The sequence below is a fragment of the Taudactylus pleione genome, unplaced genomic scaffold (assembly GCF_031769625.1).
Source record: "Taudactylus pleione unplaced genomic scaffold, aTauple2 ptg000121l, whole genome shotgun sequence".
NCBI classification, from domain to species: Eukaryota; Metazoa; Chordata; class Amphibia; order Anura; family Myobatrachidae; genus Taudactylus; species Taudactylus pleione.
In genome coordinates this window covers 1034751-1055355 of record NW_028284523.1, presented here as the reverse complement: position 1 = coordinate 1055355, position 20605 = coordinate 1034751, and the positions used below count along the sequence as shown (strand labels likewise).

Sequence of the window (20605 nt, the reverse complement as noted above, 5' to 3'; positions counted from 1 at the left end):
GAAATCCTTGCAGGAACAGTCTACTTATGTCAGGGAAAACTATTTTTGTTTTGGAAAAAAAGAATGAGCCAGAACGTATATTAGAACTAAAAAATGTATTTAGAAAACGAAAATAAACAAAAAAAACTACTGGCGAAGGATGCCAGACAGCCGGTCAAGGCCCACAAGAATGCCAATGACATGTTGGCGCATCTGGCCAACACATTCGTCCACCTCTTGTCGACGCCTCTGTTCCTCTGTGGGTGAGAAAAGTGTGTGGATTAATAAAACAATAGGGAATCCACATTAAAAAAACAAAAACACAACGAAATCACTCCTAAACCTAAAAAAAAAAAACCAAAACAAAAAGGGGGTGCTGCCAAAAATACAAGGCCTATGTACAAATTCCCACAGGTGTGATATGTGTATGTTGAAATCAGCAGGAAGAGGTAAAGGCAAACTGCTAAATCACCAAAAGTAAACCAAACAAGCACGAATAAAGGCACGACACATGATTACATACAAACAGTTTGTGGTTAAAAAAAATGTGAAAGAAAAACATACCGGGAGCCAAAACGGGAGCTCCGGAAGTCCCTCCATGTTCCTCCTCGGAGGAGCCTTCATTCCCCAAAGAACGGGGAGGGGTAATGACGGACTCCGGGGAGGGGGTAATTGGAAGAGGGGTGGGTGGAGGAGAGGGGGAAGTGGGACGGAGGGGAAGGAGGCCCGACAGTTCTGGGAGAGGGTCTTGGACGGCTGGGGAGGAGTGGGGTATAGGGGAAATATTTGGGGTGGAGTGTTGGCTGGGGGTTGGGGATAGTGGCCGGGAACGCCGTCTGGCCGGACGGTGACGGCGTAGTCTTAGCTGTCCTCCTAAAATATGTCAAACAAATTGAGGTTAGTTTCTGGGCAAATCCGGGGCCCAAATAAAAAAAAAAAACCACCAACAAAAAACATGCAAATAGGAGTAGAATGAAAAAAACAGAAGTAGAGGGAAAACAAGCACACGCAGATATGAGGACAAATAATAAATAGGACAGACAGGAAAACATGCACACGCAGATATGAGGACAAATAATAAATAGGACAGACAGGAAAACATGCACACGCAGATATGAGGACAAATAATAAATAGGACAGACAGGAAAACATGCACACGCAGATATGAGGACAAATAATAAATAGGACAGACAGGAAAACATGCACACGCAGATATGAGGACAAATAATAAATAGGACAGACAGGAAAACATGCACACGCAGATATGAGGACAAATAATAAATAGGACAGACAGGAAAACATGCACATGCAGATATGAGGACAAATAATAAATAGGACAGACAGGAAAACATGCACACGCAGATATGAGGACAAATAATAAATAGGACAGACAGGAAAACATGCACACGCAGATATGAGGACAAATAATAAATAGGACAGACAGGAAAACATGCACACGCAGTTTGCCCCACAAACACAAACATGAAAACCACAATACATAACACTTACTTTCCAGGATCTGCATGCGAAAGCATGCCAGCAAGCGGGGCGTTCGCCGTTGCAGGTCTGACCACCTGCGCTCCAGCTGCCCGATGTTGCGGCGTGAACCCAAGGACCGCAGGCGGGACCGTGCCTCCGCATACGCGGAGCGCTTCTGCCGGTTGGTGATGGGTGGAGGCTGGCTGGTGATACGGCGATCCATCACCTCCGTAAGCACCAGCAGCTCGCGCCTGGTGAATGCGGAGGCTCTCATGATGGCAATGGAGTTTTTCATACAAAACATTTTTGATAAAGTGTGCAAAAAATTTCTGATTGGCTAATGTATTTTGGAAATTAACAGGAGCAATTTTATTGGTTAGTGTATGAGTCATGTGTTCAACAGGGCCAGAAATCTCTGGAGAGTTATGATAGGCTTGATGCAGTGACATGCGTTTGCAAATTTAAATAAAGAAATGAACCCCGGAAAATATGCGGGGATCCACACCAATAGAACAATTGTTTAATTGTGGTTCACATGTTTTTTGAACAATAAAAGCGAATGTTCCATCCGTACGTATTCTGCGGGTAAACACAAACACGGACAAGAGTAAAGTTTCTTGCATTGTGTTGAAAAAAAAAAAAACAATTAAGCTAATTTATACATTGATTGGCATGATACGATTGAGGGAGGTAGGCAGAATAAAGGAGCAGGTAATCGACATCTAACAAGGCCACTTCTGGTTTCACTTGTGCGTGCGTTCCCTTCAAGCCATTTCGGGGATGTACGCTCGCTATTTCGCACGCTCGTTAGTTAGAGGAGGGGTCGCCTGAGTTTAGGGAGGAATTTTAGATGCGAACGAAAATACGAGCGAGCCATTGAATTTAAATAATTTTGTACGTACGCCTAACGTACGTGCGCCCGCTTGCGAGTGGGTCTGAATGAGGGCCTATATTTGAACCTCTATACACTCCTGCCTATACACCTCTATGGATGACGCTAATTTTGCGTACGCAGTCATACAGTAAATAAAGGCTCCAGACCTAGAACCTGTGGTTCCAAAGCACAAAGTATTATTCAAGTAAAAGTACAGTCAGTTACACGCAAGTACAATTTAGCGCAAAGGAATTATACAGACCCAAGTACAGTTATACATACGCAGCGCTCTGGACCAGATGTAGGCATCTGCAAGAAACCCCTCGTCAATCAGCATTCAGCACGAAGACTAGGAACCCAGGGTCAGAGCACACATATTTATACCCCCCAGAAATAGACAACACAATAGAGAAGTTTGTTGCTAATACCATTGGTCCTAAAGGAGAGGGCATATGTTACAAGGCATCTAACAAGTTGGTTCAAAAATACACAGTCCAGCCTCTAACAACTGGTGGTCTCTGGTTTCCTGCCTCAAGCAAATCCTAATAGTTGGTCATATAATGTACATTTTGTTGCTTGAAGTCTCTGCGGTCCATAAGTTGAGAATGCCTGCTGCAATCTCTACATCGATGTTACCGGAATACTGTTGAGAGAGTACGCATCAGTACAATACCAAACATGGCTTACTTATCACGTATAAAACCTTAGTTACAAAATAGTCTTTATTTCATAGCAATAGTAAATGTGCATACTTGAATCTTATACCTTAAAGCTTATGGAACCTTGCATGTGAATATGTAATGTGTGAGCATGTGGGGTTTGATGTAAAGACGCTAGTTAACTTGGGGCAGATGCGTGTGCATGACCTAAGCATTCGCTAATATGCGACTAGTTAACAGCGCAATTGTGCGTATTAATGTGTGTATGAGAAATGGTGAAAGATGCAATCGCATGATGCTAATAGTAATATCGCCACATGTACTAAAGTGTGAGTTTATCTAAAATGGTGCTTGGGCAGCCATTCACAAAATGGCGTCTTGCGATCTAATTTCCAAGATGGCGTCTTGCGGCCAGTCGCAAGATGGCATTGCTGCGATTCAATTTTAAACTGATCTTGTCTCAGCCAATAATCCAGCTTCAACAGTCCACCCTTTGATAGCGAACAACATGCTATCACAATCTGATTTTAAAATTTAATTTAGGCTTACATTTATATATTATTTAGTGTTATTATGGGATGGCACAAGGTGGTTCTTAATCCATCAATAATGTGTCTCTGAGTGGGGACATAAAACTACTATTATACGCACACCATGGATCTTGGAAGATCATGTGAAAGGTGTGGGGATGCACCAGTCTTATAAAGGCAGTCTTGAAGGGAAACTGAGACTTTTCATTATCTGAGGTGTTTCAAAAGTAACATTTCAATAATACATTCTATGCACATCTAAATATAATACATTAGATGATGGTATTTCCTAGTTCAGGGTTGTAATGCAGTTCTATATTTACCTCAGTATTCATATTGCCATTACTGACCACCATCATAATTTCGTTCTTTCATCTTACTCTATTTTTACATTTTCCACACTTCAATACAATAGGAACATACCGGACACATAGGCCAATTACTATGATGACAATCAGTATAAGGCAGTGGTTCTCAAACTCGGTCCTCAGGACCCCACACAGGTCACGTTTTGCAAGAATTTGCCTATGCTGGCGATCACTTCCTGGACCCATTCCCCTAGACCTGAGAACCATTTCACTGGGTTCAGCCATGAAACCCATCCTTCTATCTTCTCCCCTACTTCAGCCACTGAAGCATTATGGTTCTTACGAAATTCCCATTTTAGCTGCAGAATTTCATCCATTTTTCGGACTATCACCTCCTTGGGGTCGCTGGTATCATTGGTGACATAGGTGCAACATTTTACTCCAAATTGAGTGGCCAACGTTATGCAATACCCTCCAGTAACATGAGTTAAATAATTTAACACTAGCCTGTGTTGCACCAGTTCTTTCTTGTATGCTTGCAATTCTCTCCCTTTATACCTGAATGTGTCATCGTACATCTCGGTGATATTATCTATTAATTTAGCAAGTTCCTGAATATATCTAAAATGTAATGTACCCCGAGCGATCCTGGTGGGATCCAATGCAACTAAAACTTGAAAGCCAATTGTCTCACTAATTAACCGAGTGGCTTTATGCACGTCACCAGGTATCATATTTCGTTTGCCTCTGTGTTCATATTGCGTGTGAAGATATGATGATGGTGTGTTTTTATAAATACCAAGCATTTCACCATGTGTAAGGGTCATAATTTCTGGAAGTAGTCTTCCAAAATAACATAACAATTACTATACTAAGATTGGTCAGACACTCCCCTGATTTGGCATAGCACTCCTCCTCCTGACTCCACTTCATCAGCTCCTATCTCCTCTATCGGTCCTCCATCACAGAAACTGGGTATCCCCAAACAAACCAAGATGACGGAAACTCTGGAAATAGAATACAAAAATGAACACAGCAGAACAATCCCTTGCTGCGACACTGATCTACAGTTTTCTTTTAGCTCAGGTTTCTCACTGTCACCTTTTTAATCCTCCCGGCACAAGCTCGCAATCGACAGGTCCACGTTATCGGCCTCGTCTCCGCCTTGTAACTCCACCGGTTGGTTAACCTCCCTATAGTGAGTGGAATGGACCCACATAGCTTCCCCGGCCACCCTTTGAGGATGTGGTACTTTGTCAACAAAGTCAGATACGGACCTTTCCACCGATCAGTCAAACAACCTGAGCTAAAAAAATTCGGATCATAACTATTTCCCCAGGTTTTGATATCATGATAGTTTGCATCAGATATGTTGGAAAATAAAATTTTCTATTTCAGTTGTTCTTACTCATCTTCGTGAGACACTGCACAGTAACCTCATTATCAGATTTTCACATAAGGCTGCCTGTTAAACAGTATCTCAAAGCGGGACAGGTAGACAGATGGTCTGAGATGATCTTGATATTAATACCCATCACCTTACACAGGTTATAGAAGACATTAGATGTGAAATGAGTATCCCTCCTATATTCAATTATTCTAGGGATACTGTATTTGTACACAAATTCCTGCAATTTAAATTCTGTTATCAATATCTAATGCTCTAAATATTGCCTGAGCCTCTGGGTTGGACAATATTCCGAGTATGACCTTAGCCTGGCATGGTTGCCGTTTGTCCTTAGTGTCCTGTGTGTGAGAGATAAAGCACAACAGTTTAATATCATTTAAACATGACCTAAATACAATAAATTGTCCACATTTTACATTAGAACAGATCCACTGGCAGGTTAAAAAGATTGTAAATAGTCCTATAAGGCCTGGGAGAAGATACTGGGGTTGTCTATGAACCCATGGGAAACCCGTGTTCATATGTGGTGTTCTTCACTTTGCAGTACTTATGTGTCCCACTTGGTGACAGTTAAAACATCTTTTTGAACGGGGTGGATGAAAGGATTGTTGTGGGAGTTGAGCAAGAGGGAAAGATGGTGGGTATGGGTAGGAATATGGAGGATAAGGGTATGGTGGGAGGTATGAAGTTTGTGGGTAGCATGGGACCTGTGGTTGTGTATGATATGTGGGGTAAGGATGTGTTTGCTGTGGTGTGGGATTGGTGAGGACGTGTAACTGTTCAGGTGCAAGTGTGTGTATAGGTGCAGGTGTGTCTACTGGCTGTGATGTTACAGTCATTCCTTCCAGAGCTTGGATACTGACAGCCATTAGTTTTTCGCTCTGGGTCTCTCTCTTCTTTGAGATGTTTTTATCATGTTCTATGGCAGATTCTATGAGGGTATCTATTGTGACTCCCTACCAGCCAGGCTGTGAGGTCTGAACCCGGGTCTTTAAGTCTTCTTTAAGGCCATCCATGAGTATGGTGACAATCATTCCCCTGTGATGAGTGCTATCTTTAATATCTTCTAACCCAGTATACTGGGTGATAGTCTGCAGAGTCCAGTCGCAATAATCTTCTGCAGATTCACTCTCCTTTTGCTTTATGGTGAAAATTTTGTTCCAGTTAACTACTACTGGAAAATATATACCCAATTGAGTTATGATGCGGGAAATATTACCTTGGTTTACTTGGTCTGTTAAGGGAACATCACCATCAAATACACAATCTGTGATAAATTTTGTCACGTCGATATTGCGTGGTAGACAGGCCCTTAACACCACTCGCCAATCTTTATTAGTTGGCTCATGAGAACTACCCAAATTCCTCAAAAATCTATGACATTTGGCTAGTTCCTTTTTGGGATCGGGGAAATCATTTATGATGGAATTTAGTTCTGCTCTTGTCCAAGGACAATGCATTACCACTTCCCTCGTGGGCACTACACCGTTCGCATCTGCATTTCCATTCGGAACAGTTATTGTCCGAATGGGATGCAGACCGGTAGCGCTGCTACCTTGACCTTGTTACCTGGCTGGGGGTTTAAGTCTGCTGCTGCTACGCATGATATTAACACTACACCTCTACGGGTGTAGTGGGGGCTAGCACTTCCCTTACTGTTACTGATGGAGATGATGGCACCACTCGTGATTGTTGTGGTGCAGCATCTATCATCTGTACAGCATGGGAAATGGCAGACATTACAATAGGCTCATCATCCACATCATGAACATTTTCTTTACAGTTGCTTAAGAGAGGGTACAAATTACTTGTTACATTTTTATGGGCATTTTTGATAACTGTACTTGCACCTCCATCCACATAAGGTGGAGGTGGTGTGCGTGAACTGCTGGCAATACCTTCTACAACGCTACTTTGCTGCACGTGCCCGCCATTTTACGGCTCGCTCGTATTGCAATTTAGCGTTGCGGATGCATTCTCTGGCAATGCGCTCACAACGCTAGTTTGTGTCGCTTGCGTATTTTTAAGCCACGCATCCCCTTCAAAGTCCAAGAATGATGATGTTTGTCTATGCAAGATGACGTTTTGCCTCTTTCTGAGTTCCGTTTTTTTTGGGGTCAAATCTGAACTCGGTGTGCAAACTCGAACCTATCCGAGCCTGCACATCCCTACTTTAAACATTCATAATATTTTACCTTTTTACCTCGAGAGCGCATCAGACTGATGTGGTCTCGGACATTATTCAATACATCTTTATCAAAACTACCAATTCTAAGAAATGGTTTAACACTCTTCCTCGTCATATTAAACCATAAATCACGATACCTGGTTGCATTGGCACCATACCTAATATGCATAATATGCCGCACCAACCCAAGTGGCGCTTCCAACAGCAGCAAATCATTTAACATCTCTACCGATTGCTTGGCCCTCATCCTGGGAGAACCCCAAGTTTTTCAATAAAGATTTAAATTGGTGAAAGACAGTCTAGATACTCTCACTTACCTACAGAAGAAATTTCCAGATGCCCCCGCTCACCCACGGAAGAAATTTCTAGATGCCCTCGCTCACCTACGGAAGAAATTTCTAGATGCCCCCGCTCACCTACGGAAGAAATTTCTAGATGCCCCCGCTCACCTACGGAAGAAATTTCTAGATGCCCCCGCTCACCTACGGAAGAAATTTCTAGATGCCCCCGCTCACCTATGGAAGAAATTTCTAGATGCCCCCGCTCACCTATTATCTCTCAGCTCACAATCACAAGTTTCTTAGTGTGGCTCAACTACAATGCTCAAATAACTCAACCTAATTATAGAACACTGCAATCACACTGAGAGCCGGTCCCTACAACAAAGACAACATGTACACCTGCTGATGTGTATAGAACGGTACACTACTTACCGAGCTACTAGGCCAACTCCTGCGCCTAGTACTTAAGGGTCATACAATACCCTTAACCTTTAGGTCCCGTGTTACACCCTAAACAAATACTCACAATCACACACTCTTTTCCTGTGCAGAAAACTACAGGTTAACCCAATTATTGGCAACAATTGAAAAGAATGTAAACCTCAATGGCTTTGTTTAAACACGTGGCAGCACAGCCGGAAGTACGTATACATTATTGTGCAACCAGTCGCATACACAATAATGCGACTACCACACAATTGTATAACAACCTTTAGCTGCGTACACAAAAGTGCGTCTTTACTGTGCGCAAAACTGTGACTCAGCCGCGTGTTCAATACTGCGGCACCCCTTTAAACATTAGGTTCTATCAACAAAGGAAAACTTTTTCTTCTCTTGTCCCTGGATTCTAGTCAGCGTCCTTGGCTCACATGAAAACGGGTAGCGATCTCTCAGCACCGAGTGGTTGCAGGTAAACCCTGCATGCGGCCACTCCACCCTTTGGTGAGATATCGATAACCGAATGTGCCGTGTGAGTAGGTAAGTGATTTCACTACGAGCCCCCAACTAAGGAAACTATATTTGAACCTCTATACACTCCTGCCTATACCTTCTAATGTCCTGCCTATAAACCTCTAAGGATGATGCTAATTTTGCGTACGCAGTCATACAGTAAATAAAGACTCCAGACCTAGAACCTGTGGTTCCAAAGCACAAAGTATTATTCAAGTAAAAGTACAGTCAGTTACACGCAAGTTATAAGTACAATTTAGCGCAAAGGAATTAAACAGACCCAAGTACAGTTATACATACGCAGTGCTCTGGACTAGATGTAGGCATCTGCAAGAAACCCGTCAATCAGCATTCAGCACGAAGACTAGGAACCCAGGGTCAGAGCACACATATTTATACCCCCCAGAAATAGACAACACAATAGAGAAGTTTGTTGCTAATACCGTTGGTCCTAAAGGAGAGGGCATATGTTACAAGGCATCTAACAAGTTGGTTCAAAATTCAAATAGACACAGTCCAGCCTCTAACAACTGGTGGTCTCTGGTTTCCTGCCTCAAGCAAATCCTAACAGTTGGTCATATAATGTACATTTTGTTGCTTGAAGTCTCTGCGGTCCATAAGTTGAGAATGCCTGTTGTGATCTCTACATCGATGTTACCGGAATACTGTTTAGAGAGTACGCATCAGTACAATACCAAACATGGCTTACTTATCACGTATAAAACCTTAGTTACAAAATAATCTTTATTTCATAGCAATTATAGTAAATGTGCATACTTGAATCTTATACCTTAAAGCTTATGGAACCCTGTATGTGAATATGTAATGTGTGAGTATGTGGGGTTTGATGTAAAGACGCTAGTTAACTTGGGGCAGATGCGTGTGCATGACCTAGGCATTCGCTAATATGCGACTAGTTAACAGCGCAATTGTGCGTATTAATGTGTGTATGAGAAATGGTGAAAGATGCAATCGCATGATGCTAATAGTAATATCGCCACATGTACTAAAGTGTGAGTTTATCTAAAATGGCGCTTGGGCGGCCATTCACAAAATGGCATCTTGTGATCTCATTTCCAAGATGGCGTCTTGCGGCCAGTCGCAAGATGGCGTCGCTGCGATTCAATTTTAAATTGATCTTGTCTCAGCCAATAATCCAGCTTCGACACTTTATACTAGAGGTCTGAGACCCATAGGAAGTTTCAGAACATGTGACCCAAATGGAATCAGGTTTGAATAATGAGCAATCTAGGAATCCCACAACATCTTAGAAACAGATGATCACTTTAAAGCTGGCCACACACTAGACCAACTTTCATCCAACCATCCAACTAGTTGATTGGTTGGAATGAAAATCTGGTAACGTATGGGAGTAAATGATGTTCAGCAATTTGTTCCTAAATGCCAGAAAACAGATGAAAATGGACGTCAGACAAGTTTGTTAAATGTTTGATCTAAACAATTTGTTCAAACAACAGTTTTTGTCCATTTTCTGGCGGTTGGGAGCAAATTGCTGATTGTCATTTCCTTTCATACCTTACCAGATTTTCATTCCAACCAATCAACTAGTTGGATGAAAGTTGGTTTAGTGTGTGGCCAGCTTAACTCTCTATTCCCTGTATGTGAAGAACGCCAGCAAGCAGGATAGCTCCTTCAACGACCACAAAGGAACTTTGGAAAAAGTAATCTATCTTTATGTAATGAAATAGTCGCAGTCCTGACACTTTTATATGTACCTTTATATATGATTGCGCTAAGTTGGTAACTATATTGGTGTATTATCATTGATTCATGAGAACAATGATTCATGAGCATGATTCATAAACAATGCATTAACATTATTGAAGATCATTATTTTTTTCTTGCAAGCATTATTCATTGTTTTTAGTTAGTAAAGTCATATAGGAACTTTTATAATTAGGCATTCAATATTTAAATTTTTGTAAATTCTCTTAATTACTTTTTGACAATCTCTACATGTGAGAATATAAAATATTATTTAATTCAAATATTGAGTGTTGGGCTAATTTTAGTTGTTCCCTCATATAACCGGATTTAAAAGTAGGCCCTGATGTTTTCAAACGTAGTGCCTACTCCTGTTTAAATTTATTTTTAACTATAAACCCATTATCCTCCCACTCTTAAATTTTGACAAGCATTCAACATTAGTATAGACTATTTCCAGATTTTTTTTTTACTTTTTGTCTACGCACTTTTTGAGATTATCATGATCAAAAATTTCAGTTTGAATTTGGAAAAAGTTTTTCCTCACAAAGCCTATTGTTATGTATATCATAGGAAAAGGCATTAAAAAAAAACAGCAAAATGACACCACTCCCACCTCTCTAGCTTAATTAGGAGAGCTGCTATGGCGATTTGAAAATACAGGTTGAGTCTCCCATATCCAAATATTCCGAAATATGGAATAATTTTGGCATGACTGAGATAATGAAACCTTTAATTTTTGATGGATCAATGTACACAAACTTTGTCTAAGGCACAAATTATTAAAAATATTGTATAAAATTACCTTCAGGCTGTGTGTATAAAGTCTATATGAAACATAAATGAATTTAATCTCTGTACACAAACTTTGCTTGAGCCACAAAATGATTAAAAATATTGTATACAATTACCTGCAGGCTGTGTGTATAATGTGTAAATAATACATAAATGCTTTCTTTGTGTATATTTGGGTCCCATTCCCAAGATATTTCATTATGATATGCAAATATTCCAAAATACAGAATATTCCGTTATCCAAAATACCCCTGGTCCCAAGCATTTTGGATATGGGAGACTCAACCTGTATGCTGGTTGTGCATTTTTGACCGATTTTTGAAAACTTTACACATTTTGGAAACGGAATGAGATAGTTAAATAAAATTTGGTATTTTTTACAGACTACATATATATACTCTCCAGATCAGTGCTCGAAGTGGGAATTTAGAGGTGGGGGTATGGAGATTGAATCCCCCCCTTTGGGCCCCTGCTTCCATTACACCCCATTGTTCGTCTCACCCCCCTCCCACACACACTTCTCCCTGCCTGCTCCCCTCTCTCACACCATGTCCTTCTCACTTACTGATTCCCTCTCTTTCACCCCCTACAATACTAACACTGCCTGCCTCCCTCCGTCTGCCCCTCTCTCACACCCTCCCCTCTCTCTAATTCCCTCTGACCTGCACTGCTGGAATAGAGCCACCGTGAGCCTCTGTTCCTCATTGCAGTTATCTGGCGCCGATGCGTGCCAATGACAAGCTGCCATTTGGCAGCTTTTCATTGGCTGGCGGCCGCAAGCCTCGTGATTGGCTGCCGGCCGCGAGCCTCCTCATTGGCTGACGGCCGCGAGCCTCCTGACTGGTTGGGAGCCGCGAGCCTCCTCATTGGCTGGCGGCCGCGAGCCTCCTCATTGGCTGGAGGCGGCCCAGTGCGTGGTGGTGGAGCTTCTAGTGCAGCCGGGACCCGGTAATTTGTCCCGGCTACATGCCAGCGCCTCCGCTACCCCGATCGAGATGTGTCCCCTGCGGGACACATCTCTACACATAGCCGCCGCTGTTCCAGCGCTGGGATCCCATACTGGATCCCAGCGCTTGTACATTCTCATCTGCATTTAAAATGAAGTGGGGCCGGGAAGTGGCGGTATGTCATACCACCGTATACCGCCCCACTTCGACCACTGCTCCAGATACCAAATTTGAATAAAATCTTAGCTGGTGAGGTAATATTTTAACAAAAAGTGTGTTGATTTGATACGGCATTGCCCTGAGAATTGTCAGTTATTAACTTTATCTGCTGATATGACATGTCACAATGTAAGGTATGCTTATTTTAACCCAAAAGTTATATGAAAATAATGTTAGATAGATTAATAAATAGCATAGGTGAATTGCATCAAGACTGATCATGTAACTTGCAATACAACGTTCAGTTATCATCTGTATCTGTTAATATGTTTATTGCCTGTGTAATATAAGATTATTTTAACCTAAATAATAGATAGATCATATGGTGAAATGCAGGTAGGATGTGATTTATAATCTCATGTGAATTGCATTAGAACTGTCATTGTTCAACTGTATCTGTTATTATATCTATTGACCTTGTACGTAGTGTATGCTTATTTTAACATAAAGGATAGATTATAAAAAGATAGCAATAGTAAAATACATGCAGGATATGATTTTTCACCTGAGTATACTTACCATGTGACTTAGTACATCATAAACAGCCTTTGTGATGTCACTCAGTTTTGGTAGAAAGGTCACCATTTTCAGTGCTGGATTAAGGGTCACATAGGCCTGGGGCTGAAAATGTTCAAGAGCCTATGCTGAGAAAGGGAGGAGCTGCAGCCAGTGCTGTGTGGGTGTGACCAGAGCCAAGTGCATGTATATACCCCCTACACCAGTGGTTTCCAAACTCTTTTGAATCACGGTGCCCTAGAGTATCAGCATTGGTTTCACAGCACCCCTAAGTTTGTTATAGAGAAACTAAGAAAAGAATCTAGTAAAATAATAAAGTGCAGTAAATTGTGCTTACCTGTCATTCTTAGGTTCAGTTATGTGGACAGGTTTACACTTCTGTTTGTTCACATATTTACATTAAAATGGCCATAAATTATTTGATTTGGTGCTGGACTACCAACCTGAGGCCCTACTCTATCATAAAAATAGGAGAAAAAAAGTATAATTTTGTGAGAAAACTAGAAAATCAATTTTAATACTTAGAATTTATGGCTGTCTGTGGGACCAGTTGGTCATCATCATGCTGATAATGGAACTATTGTTATGTGGAGGCATGGAGCTGTAGACTCATCCACCCCATTGTTAATCTGGTCCTGGGGATGACAGTGATTGGTCCGGCATTTGGTACACTATACTATGCCAGTTATTTGGAACATAGAGATAGTACAGCTGATAGGCATGACAGTGACAGATATAGGTCATACAGTAATAAGTCAGGGATTGGGGATGACACAGTGATAGGTGAGTTATTGTGGAGTCACAGAAAGATAAGACATATTTAGGTGTGAGGATGTCAGGACAGGTATTGGGAACCCACAGTGACGAGTCAGCTAATGGGAATGACACAGTAACAAGGTAGGTAGATGGAGTGTCACACGGTGACAGGCAGGTAATGGGGAGGGTCACACAGTAGCAGGGCAGATATAGGGAGTGACACAGTGGCACTGGCAGGGCAAGTTGGAAGGTACTAGGGGTGACAGGTAGAGGGCGCTGGCAGTCACACAGAGGGACAGCAGCTGCCAGCAGCCCGGGTATAGGACGGGAGGAATTCCCGGAAGTGAGTGGTGCCCCCGCCGCGCGTGCTGCCACGGTTGGCTGCGCTTGGAGCGGAAGTGACGCGGCCGGCCGTGAGGGAGGTGGGAGTGCGCGCTTCCGGCTGCGTGCCGTGGTGTCAGGCAGTAGCAGCAGCAGCGGGAGGAGGAGGAGGAAGAGACGGCCGGGAGGGAGAGGAGAGAGCGGCGCCCAGATATGGACATAGAGAGAGAGTTTCAGGAGGCGGACAGGAACAATAGCTGGGGCTCCATCTACCAGGTAAAGAGCAGCGCCTCCCCTTCCCTCCGCACCCCCCCCCCCCCACATCCCCCTGTCGACCAGGGGCTCCCCCCACCCCAAATACACACACACTTGCCCTCGCTACGCACGGGGGCTACTGACTGACAGCTGTCACTCGGCCCTGGTAGTATGTAGTACATCAGTCAGTGAGAGGCTGAGTGATTATTCTGCATGTGCCACCTCTTTGTGCTGTGTGACGGAGATTGCCCCATCAGGCTGTACTTTATCCTGGGCATACAGCTGCAACTGGATGGGCTTTGTAGGCAGATGTGTAATATCCTGTCACATATATAGCTCTATCAGTTTGCTGTTAGGAAGAGTATTTCCAAGAAGTGCACTGTGAGCCCATTAAGCTCTGTGGCCACTGGTACTGTAGATTCAGTGACTATTTTATAAAAACAAATTAATTAATGCTATTTATTTAGATGTTTGCAAGATTGGATTTAATCCTATATATGTGTTTTATCCCGAAAACAAATAAAAAATTTCCGGTGATGGTACTTTCCAGTTATGTAGTGTCTGCTTTGTGTTCATAAAGCTGAGTACGGAGCTGAGGTCATTGCAAGTGATGGCTACAGCAATGGAAGCGATCTCTATTGTTTCCTGGCATTTCATCTTCAGCTGGTTGTAGGTCTTCATTCATAACATTCCTTGGGATCTGAGCGGTATCCTAATACCTCTGTGGTCAGCCTGTGTTATATTTGTCCACAGCCTTTCAGACTCACTTTCAGCTAGTAAATCTGCTGTGCAACAGAATATGTTTACACTACTGACAGTGTGACGGTTGTCATCATTAAGGCCATTGTCCCTGTCTTGTCAGGTGTACTCCAGTGTACAAGTTTTCCAAAAGGAAGCTCCTCATACCATTAGGTGCTAGTGGCCTCACTCTGTACCTCATGCCTCCATTGTTGTCACTGTTTCATATTAAATTGATAGGCTTGAATATTGGTTCAACCCACAAAAGGCTGACCGCATTATATGTAGTTCCTAGGTAATTTATCTTATGGAGCATACACACGGTCAGATTTGTCAGACTTGTCAGATGAACGTTTGAACGATTTTACCAAGTTTTGAACGATTGAACGATTTTTGACTGCATTAAAATGAATGGAATCGTCCAAGTCTGACTGCAAACACATCAGATGTCAGATATCGTTATCTGACAAACGGGAACGCGCATCGTTGATCGTCCATCGTTCAGGCATGTCAGATATGTCAGATTTTCCTTCAGATATGAACGACTGAACGATTTTTAAATCGTTATCGTTCATATCTGAAGGAAAAATCTGACCGTGTGTATGCACCATTAGTCTGACACTTGAATAAGGATTGGACTAGTCATAAGAGACTACAAATTACTGCCACAGGCTTTTGTCTTATTGATGTAAATAGACGCTCATCTTCACTGTCTCCTCCTAGATGTCACTGGATTCTACTTTATGTCCACTTCAGTTCTGGAAGAACAGTAACCGTGACTTTCTCATCAGTTTCTACTTACAGTGACAGACTGCTGTTTTTCTGCACATATTTAATAGCTAACTTGATCACCGGTTTCCAGCAATATTGTTAGATGATGGAGTGACCAAACTCTGTCTTTTCCGTGATTGAATTAGCTTTATCAGACCTGCCCCCCCCGACAAAGCCTTTTTATTATTGATAGATGGGGTTGAGGTTTTTTTTTTTCTCCATTGATCTTCCTCCTAGGCCTTGTGTTGCACTGGCACTTTTTATCTTTCACTGTGAAATCAATTTTCTCTATGACTCCCTAATGGACGGGGCTGTGTGCTTTGTTTGCTGTTTTGACAGTGATTCCCGTTTCTGTGTTGAGTAAGTGAGTTACAGCCGCTCCATTGATATCTACCGCCATATCCTTTTGGGATGTTCAGATTAGATTTTGCAAACGGAGCTCATTTGAATAAGCAATCAATAGCTGCTATTGGTATTGTTTTTAGAATAATTACAGAATGTCTTAATAGTTCTGCATCATTTCAGTCTCATTTGTTGTTGTTGGCACAGGAAAATTAATAACATTTCTGCAGAAAATTGCTTCTGATGCTCTAATTGGCTACATCAAGTACATCTCATTTGTTCTGATTGTATCTTAAAATGTTAAAGTTACTGAAATAAGCCAGTAATGTGACAAGTCTTATATATGTTAAATTTGCAATCCCGCATTTGTTTTTTTTTCCTTTACCAGCAAGTTGTTTTTTTTTTTATAATTTGTAAATATGAAGCTGAATCTATTAGTGATTTTACTTGTAAATCTGTGTTCCTAACAGTAATTTGTGAAGGCAAATATCTATATGGCTTTAACAACTTTTTTTTGCGGTGGTATGGTACCTGCGAGCAGTATAGGTAGAAATGGGGATATCTGCCTGTACCGCAAAAAAAAAGCAAAACTCATAAAGATAACCGCATGTTTATGAGTGGCCCTAATTAAAGTATTTGGGCTCTTAAAATGTGTCAAATGGCTGTTACATGCATGTTTCTGAAATGTATGGTACTGCTGGATTTTCATCTTTTGCTGGCAGTAAGTTGATTGATCTGCCTGTTTATAACCTTTACATTTGATTATTATTACATGTGTTCGTTACATGTGTTCATTCTATGGAGAGAATTCAATTGTTTCTTGTGCATTTAAAAGAATGGGCAACTGACAAAGCTATTCAATTGTTGTCACTGCAGGCACGAGTGTCCATTACTTATTTTTCACGACATTTGCATACCGAGTTGTATTGCCAATCTCTGTCTGTACCCCCCCCCCCCCTTCAGAGAGAAGAGCAAATTACTGATTTACACGTGTATTTCTTTTGTCTGAAAGGGTCAACCAGGGACTAAATTCCCATGTCTCCGACCCTGGTAAATACCTTGGTCTATAGTCCCTGGAATTTAGACCTGGGATGACCCTTTCTGACAGAAAAAGGTTCCGTGTAAATCAAATTACTGGTTTGAAATGTTTAACCCGGTAATTTGGTTTTCTGTCTGAAAAGGGTATTATTGACCAAATGCAACCCGTTTAAACTATTGGGCGCACTGCCAAAATGGTAGTTTGGGTGCCCAAACAGACCGAATTTTCTCACATTTCTGCTTGCCACATCTGGAGGCTGCAATTTGAAATTGCCATTAAGTCGCTTTCACTAGGAATAAGAGTTTTGAATTTCTAGGATTAATTAAATTCTTTTCTTGGGGATATAGCTTTTGGGTTAAGTGCCTGGAGCTATTCAATTGACTGCATCGCGCCTGTCACTTCACGCCATGAGATGCTCCTTACTGTGACTAATGCACGGGGCTTAGCTGCTTTAAGGTGCAGCTCCCGGCTTAAGTGGCGGGCGCAATGCTGTTACCCCAACTAGTCCCCGAGGCAGTAGTTAGCACAGGTTTCTTTATTCACCTCAAGAGGATGTGAGCAGAGATTCGCTAGTTGCGGATTGTATAGCTCCGGACACTTAACCTGGAAGCTACATGCCTGCTCCGAGAAATTAATTAACCCCCCTCCCCCCCACAAAATTCACTTCGCCATGGTTTTATTATTCTTATGCAGTTCATTAAAACGCTTTAAAATATTGCAATTATATCATCTCGGGAGCACAAACTCATTTATGTTTATAATAGTACTGAATCCTTGCTTATTTAGCTGCGCACTTCTATGGGGAATGAGGAAAACTGGGCGAAGATACAGTGCTGTTGAATGCCTTCATGACTGTACCAGAGGCACTGTGTGACAAATTGCCAAGAATTAAACCCCCCCCCCCCCAATGTTTACATGCATACCTGCTGGGAATTACTTTATTTTCATTAAACCACTGTAGTGGAATTCATATTAGTGAAATATTGTTCTCATACACAAAACTTCTACACAGGTCTTACACAAGGTTTATTTTGAAGGGTCCTGCCTGTGTTTTCTGTTGTCATTTGAAAACCAAAAGTGTTTTTCCTAGTTGACTGTATGTCTGGTGATGCAAGCAATGCTCCACTAACCCCCTGTGAGGTGAACTGACTTCTGTGTGGTGACGAGAGCAATGAATCCACATGTTCTCAACTGAAACCATCACATTTCATGTGGTAACATATATCCCTGCATTAACTTTAAATCTAAAATACAAAATTAATCCATAGGGGGGCGATTCAATTCAATGTGAATTGAATAGCGCCGGGAGCGAGCTCCCAGAGCTATTCAATTCAGTGCGCTGTGTGGTCGGAGAATGCCGGTTATTGCACCTAACAAGGGTGTTAAGGCGCGTTAACCGGCATTCTCTGACCAAAGTGCCGGGCGTGTGGCTGTTAGCGCTGCGCTATGCAGAAGAACAGCTGCGCGCCCGGCACTTTGGTCGGATTTCTTCTCGCATCCCCAGGGGGGTGCGAGAAAAAATCTTTAGCACGCCCAAACAGCGCGGTGTATTGAATAGCTTCGGGAGCTCCCTCCCGCGGCTATTCAACATCGCGTTGAATTGAATCGCCCCCATAGAAGTTTGAGAGATATGTGTTTACATTATTATCACTGGAAACTATTGTTTGTACTGTACTATTACAAACCTTTTTAAATTTATGTTGGGCATACATTGTGAAATAAAATGTCTATCAGACCGATGGACATGTTGGGGGTGATTCAATTGTTTTGGGTGCCCATTAATTATTGCACTGACAGATAGACAGGGTTTAGCCACGTATAGTAGCCAAACCTGTCTAAAGTCCTGGTTAGGGTGCCCAAACTACAGATTTTTCACACATTTCTGCATGCCTCCTCAGGAGGGGGGGAGAAAAATCCGCCGGCAGCCGCTGTTTGTCCAGAAAGTAGCAACAATTGAATTGCTCCAACGTGTGCCCAGCACTGACAGCCGTCGGCTCAATCACATGAATCGTCCCCTAAATCCGATGAGCTAAAAGCAGCAGATATTGTGGCCATACAGATTTCACACTTTACGGTCACAATATATGCATTTCTTCACAGGGTAGGAAACATTTCCTTGTTTCTCCCCTATGAAGGAACATGGGAAATGTCAGCCACAGCAGTGAATATGCTGCCAGATACGGCCAACTAATTATGAAATCTTTCAGACCTGATGGATAATTTCAGCATGTTTGACAGACCATTTAGTGGTCAGTCATGGCAAAACACTCTATAATTACGTGGGCAATCCGCTGATATACCGCGGATCGGCTAGATAATTGTGTTCTAACACTTTTTTTTGTTTGATTTGGGAGTATGATTGTTAACAAGGCTTTACAAATACCAGGAGCCAGGTAGTCAATTTGCCAAAATGTAATGTTTGCGTCTTAACTTTTGGAAGCACCCCTTGATGTAAATGGAGGTTCATCAATCCTGGCACCTTAAAAATATCCATCTGGCTCCTCAATTTCACTGATCGGTTTCTGACTTCAAATTTACATGCCAGCTTTACACTGCGAGGGCAGGATTATTTTCCGCTGAATAAATATAAATGAAAATGCAGCATGTTCAGTCACTGCAAACTAGTGACATCGCTGCCATATAAATCTACTTTCTCCTTCATCTACTAGGGGATACTGGAGTCTCCATATAGATGTGTGTTAACCGGGAGCTGGCACTTTAATACATTTGAATAGTAGCCAAATAGTGTGCCAAAGGAGCTGGTCACATACAAGAGCTCTTTGCTAAAAATCAATGGATCCTTGATCAGCATGAGCAGGCAGCTCACTGCCCCTGCCGGTCTGCTTCGTTGGAGCTGCCTAGAGACCTCACCGCCGCTGCTTGCGGTTTGCCGGCATCTGCGGACAAATGGGTTGTTATACAGTAGGCAATACAAAAGCTACTGTCTTCTCGAGTAATAGTGCATGTCCCTATCCACCAGCAGGGCCAAGGTTTTTATTCCAGCTTGTTTGTGGTTCCCAAGCCAGACAGCTCGGTGAGACCCATTCTGAACTTGAAACATCTCAATCCTTATTTGCGGACTTTCAAGTTCAAGATGGAGTTCCTGCAATCCGTCATTGCAGGGCTAGAGAGGGGCGAGTTTCTCGTATCCTTAGACATACCGTCCCTTACTTGGATGACCTACTCCTCAAGGCTCCGTCAATCTCTCAATTACTGCAGGACATCCGGGTAACACAGAGAGGGGTATTCAATATGAAACGTTAACTTCACTGTCGAAGTTAACGTTTCATATCGGAGTTTTTACCTGCGTTAAAGTATGGTGCGCGCTCCCGCTTATCCCCGTATTCAATATAAAGTTAACGAAAACGGGAAACTCCGAAGTTGGATTTGCGTAAAGTTACAAATTTTTCCTTAAAATAATTGTAAGACCCCCCTAAAGTTGTAAAAACATGGGGGAACACTATGGGTAACCCCGTTTTAGCCTTTAATTGAAAGTCGGGGATTTAAATAGCCGCAGCAGGTGT

General features: G+C 42.2%; 1 protein-coding gene across 1 annotated transcript in view; it reads left to right on the top strand.

Annotated features, from left to right (window-relative positions):
- The first annotated feature begins 13998 nt into the window (after positions 1-13998).
- Positions 13999-20605, top strand: part of PTPN1 (protein tyrosine phosphatase non-receptor type 1) — a 90890-nt gene continuing 84283 nt past the window's right edge. The window contains exon 1 of the mRNA XM_088472208.1: positions 13999-14212. Coding sequence (XP_088328334.1) covers positions 14150-14212 — 63 coding nt within the window. The 5' untranslated portion in view covers positions 13999-14149. The remainder of the gene's footprint in view (positions 14213-20605) is intronic.